This window comes from Lycium ferocissimum, chromosome 3 (assembly GCF_029784015.1).
Source record: "Lycium ferocissimum isolate CSIRO_LF1 chromosome 3, AGI_CSIRO_Lferr_CH_V1, whole genome shotgun sequence".
In the NCBI taxonomy this organism is placed as follows: domain Eukaryota; kingdom Viridiplantae; phylum Streptophyta; class Magnoliopsida; order Solanales; family Solanaceae; genus Lycium; species Lycium ferocissimum.
In genome coordinates, this window is record NC_081344.1 from 53302241 (window position 1) to 53306981 (window position 4741).

Sequence of the window (4741 nt, forward strand, 5' to 3'; positions counted from 1 at the left end):
ATAACTCAACCTTTTATCATATTAAGTACTCCTAGTATTACCCAATAGTACAGGTTATAACATCGGCCCATACCTCCAATGTACAGTCGTAAGTCACTCCATAAGTTGGGAAATTAAACTGAAACTTATTCTTTTTGATTTGCTTAATCTCTAACCCTTCCAATACTTTCTTATCTTATAACCTCCCAGATAATCTTGTTCTCCGAGCTTACGTCGACTAACTTACGCGTAACTTAACGTATTAACATACGGGATTGAACAAAAAGAGTTAGGAACTAGAGTGGAGCTTAGTACAGCTTTTCACCCTCAGACCAATGGCCAGTCTAAGAGGATTATTGAGGTTCTCGAGGATATGTTACGAGCCTATGTGATTGATTTTAGTGGTCATTGGGATCAGTTTCTACCGTTGGAGGAGTTTGCTTGTAACAACAGTTACCATTCGAGTATTGAGATGGCACCATTTAAGGCATTGTATGGTAGGAGTTGTCGTTCCCCCATTGGTTGGTTTGATGCTTTTGAGGTTAAGCCTTGGGGTGCATACTTGTTGAGGGATACTTTGGATAAGATGAAGTTGATGGAGTTCATGGTTGGGGAGAGTGTTCTGCTGAAGGTTTCACCTTTGAAGAGTGTGATGAGGTTTGGGAAGAGATGGAAGCTGAATCTGAGGTTTATTGGTCCGTTTGAGATTGTTCAGCGCATTGGGAAGGTAGCTTACGACTTGGCTTTACCTCCGGGTCTTTCGGGTGTTCACCCAATTTTTCATGTTTAGATACTGAAGAAGTACCATCTGGATAGTTCTCATATGATTCGGTGGGATTCGGTGTTGCTTGATCATAATTTAGCTTTTGAGGAAGAGCTGATAGTCATCTTGGATAGACAGGTTCAGAAGTTGAGATTGAAAGAAATAGCTTTGGTGAAAGTGCAGTGGAGACATCGTCCAGTTGAGAAGGCTAATGGGGAGACCAATTCTGATATGCGATCTACATATCTCTAGCTTTTTGAGGATCCAGGTATCTTTTTATCTTTTGTCGGTCGAGGACGAACGCTATTTTTACTGGTATCTGATGTAACGACTCGCTTAGTCATTTTGAGGTTTTATCCTTATTTTCCCCAAAATACCCCTCCCGTAGTTTCAATTCGGTATTTATGACCTGGGGGGACGGGTGACGCGGTTCCCGAGGTAAGTGAGCGGGTTTTTGTTTGGTTTAAGTGAAATTTGAATTTTCTAAGTTAGGGAAATAGAGATGTTTGACCAGAGTCAACATCGGGGGTATATGCTTAATTTTAGAAGTTTCATCGATTACATTAGTTCCGGAATGTGATTTTTTATTTAGTCAAGCCTTTGGTTCGGGTCCCAAGACATTCTGGGTCAAGACGACCTCTTTTGGGAATTTTGAGTGCGCGAGAGAGTTCGAATCGTGTTTTATGATAGAAATGCATATTTTGTCTGGGGGATTGCAAATGAGTTTCGGGTGTTGGATCGAGATTTTAGGAAAACCAAAAAATTGGCTTCAGCTGTCATCTGGTTTCCTTCATCGCAATCACAATGAGGGTCATGTGACCGCGATGAAAGAAAAGAAAGCGGGTCGCGATCGCGCAGAGGAAAAACTGGGTTGGGTCGGGTTTAATGCCTCGTGATCGCGATGATAGGCCTCACGATCGCAAAGGCCAAATCATAGTTGGGCATATTGAAAACCCCAAATTCGAGTTTCATTCTTCATACACCTATTTTAGAAGTTATAGAGCTCGGATTAAGGTGATTTCAAGAGCTAATTGCAAGTTTCTTCATTGGGGTAAGTTCTAAACCTTAATCTAAGTTTTTATCCATGATTCCTTCCCTAAATTTATGTTCCTATTCTTGATTTCTAAGTAGTGAAATTAGGGTTTTCATGGAAATGGGTTCTCTATGAGATTTATGATTTAAGGGTTCAAGTGTGGTTAGAACTTCATGATTTTTAGGATATGGACTATCTAGGCTATGGGTTAGACGAATTTATGCTTAATTTCCAATTTTGCTATTGTGGGCTCGGGTTTCCCTTTTTTGTTCAATTTTGGGTTCCGAACTAAAGTATAGCAATATGGGTATTTGTTGGATTCGTGACCTCGTAGACTACTGTTTTGACTATGATGAACTCGATTTCACAATCAAATTACTGTTTTGACCATCGGGGTTTTGGGTTGACTCTTTGGACCTAAATCCTTTATACAGTAATATAGGTATGTTAGACTTGTATTCTAATGTAAATACCATATTTGAACAGATTGGGCTCAGAGGAAAGGGAAGGTTATGGAGTGACTCTTTGACTTCAGATTCAAGCAAGTTGAGACTTATTAGACCCTTTATGTAGTGTTATGTGTTGGTTAATGTAATTAAGAGGCATAACGGGGAATTGGGGGTCGCGTACTCGTGAGGTGACGAGCACTTATGCGGGTACCAGTGTAACTGTATGAGTAACTAAAACATGAATTAAATATGCTAAGTGACGAGGATTATGTGTTTAGCCTTTAGGCCATGAGGAATGGTGGATAAATCTATTTAGGTTGGTATAATTGATGCTTATTTGGGCTATGTTGGCTACTTTATCGAATACTTGTGATTATTGACTTGATTTACATTCATCACTCCACATCTCGTCTAAACTATGCAAAGGATATATATACTTGACATTGTGCATTTGCATATCCATTCATACTTTCATGGTATTATTGGCATTTAATTGATGAAAGACACGACAGGGGACTGGGAGGCCTGATATTGGATATGGTACATGTACAAAGTGATGATGATGATTTAGCCAAACGGCTGAGACCGGATATGATGTGGGAGATATGGTATTCGTGCGGATATATGGACCTCAGGAGTCCCCATAGGTCACTTGAAACCTACTGCAGGAGCGTGTGTATACCGATGCAAGGGGTGGCAAATGGGTGGGTTTGGTTGGATTTGGTTTGGTTGAAAATGCTTTGAACAAAAATGGGTTGGGTTTCAAACCGCTCATATTTTATGTGGGTAAATATGGGTTGGGTGATAAATGACTGGATTGGTTATGGGTTAACCCATATTATACAAGTGTACTATTATTTCAAGTGTATGTTTATAATTTTTTTCTTTTGTCAAGTTAAATTAATTTTTTCATATAAATTTCAGGGGTGAGGGGTAGGGGTATGAATTTTTTTTTTTTCATTTTTTATACTTTTTTTTATAAAAGTAAAATATATGAAATTGATTTTTTTTTTTTGGGAGGGAGGTAGTGGGGTGGGGGACCAGAAATTCTTTTCCATGATTTATAAATTTTTTATAGAAGTAATATATATGAAAATTGAAATTTGGGTTGGGGGGGGTTAAAAAAAATTTCCATTTTTTATAAACTTTTATAAAAAGTAAAATATTTGAAATTGATTTTTGTGCGGGGGGGGTAAGAAATTTTTTTCATTTTTTATAAAAGTAAAATATTTGAAATTGAAATTTGGGGGGGGGGGGGTATAGTGGGGGTGGGGGTAGGGATCGGAGTGGGAGGTAAGAAAAAAATTTCTCCTTTTTATAAGCTTTTTATAAAAGAAAAATAAAATATATGAAATAAAAAAAAAATGTGGGGTGGGGGGGCATGGCGGGTTGGGTGGTGGGGTAAGGGTTGGGGTAGGAAGTAAGAAAGAAATTTCTCATTTTCAAAATGAGTTATTATTGGGTCTAGTGTGTTCTTATATGGATACCCGTATTTTACCCATATTTGCCCATATTTTTACGGGTTAAAGAGAGACATGAAACCCATATTTACCCACCTGAAATATGAGTGATCCAACTCACTAACATGTGAATAAAATCGGCTAACTTTCTAAATATGGGCTCAAATTGCCACCTCTAACCAGTGCATATGGCTATTGCGTTGCATGTTATTCACTTGCGTTGCATGCATTATTTACATATCATACTGCTTATGTTTGTTTGACTTGATTTCATGCTCTATGTGCGTTAAGGGTATAAAGATGGGATCTTTATGCTCATACTTAATGGGATCTTTACACTTACTCTTGATTTAAAACGATGGAAAGGTTGAACCTTCACAATTATTCTAGAAAGGAATGGACCATATGATTTGATTGTAATGTGAGGCTCTTATCTACTTATTGTATGCTTATATACTGTGAATTTGAGACTAACAAAGCAAGAAGAGAAGTATCGAAAGTACCAACCCTTATCATCACTATAGTTTAGGGATGACCAACGATGCTGCTGGGCACACGTGCTTCCCGTACTCACTCTACACTTGTTGCACCCTTTGTGTGTAGGATTAGATCCTGAGACGAGCGGAGGACGAGGTTTGTAGAGCTTTGGGGTAGTTTTGGAGTCCAGGGTGAGCTGGTAACGGTCCCACAGCATCGGACTTCACTCTCCTATTTATTTCCCGTCTTTCTTAGTACAGACTATTCTATGTAGTATTTTCCAGACTTGTATTCAGATTAGTCGCTCATGTATTGTGACTTTCAGGTTTTGGGGAGATGTATTGACTTAGGTTACTTATTGTCCTTAGACCTATTATGAGACTTATTATGGTTTACATTTCCGCTATTTACTTATGTTTCGCGACTTAGGTGAAATTTGGGGATTTGCGTCGTGACAGACGAACAAGATAACGGCGAACTACGATGGCATTGCCCACAAATAAATGGCTGTTTTCACGATTGCATCTTAAACATAAGTCAAATAGGAATTTCTTTCAGAACTTAAGCTGGCAAGGTATCA

General features: G+C 38.6%; 1 protein-coding gene across 1 annotated transcript; it reads left to right on the forward strand.

Annotated features, from left to right (window-relative positions):
- Window positions 1–352: 352 nt before the first annotated feature.
- On the forward strand, window positions 353–994 carry LOC132048916 (uncharacterized). Its single transcript, XM_059439596.1, has 2 exons — window positions 353–706; window positions 770–994. The coding sequence occupies exons 1-2, from the start codon at window positions 353–355 to the stop codon at window positions 992–994; spliced, it is 579 nt and encodes a 192-aa protein (XP_059295579.1).
- The last annotated feature ends 3747 nt before the right edge of the window (window positions 995–4741 follow it).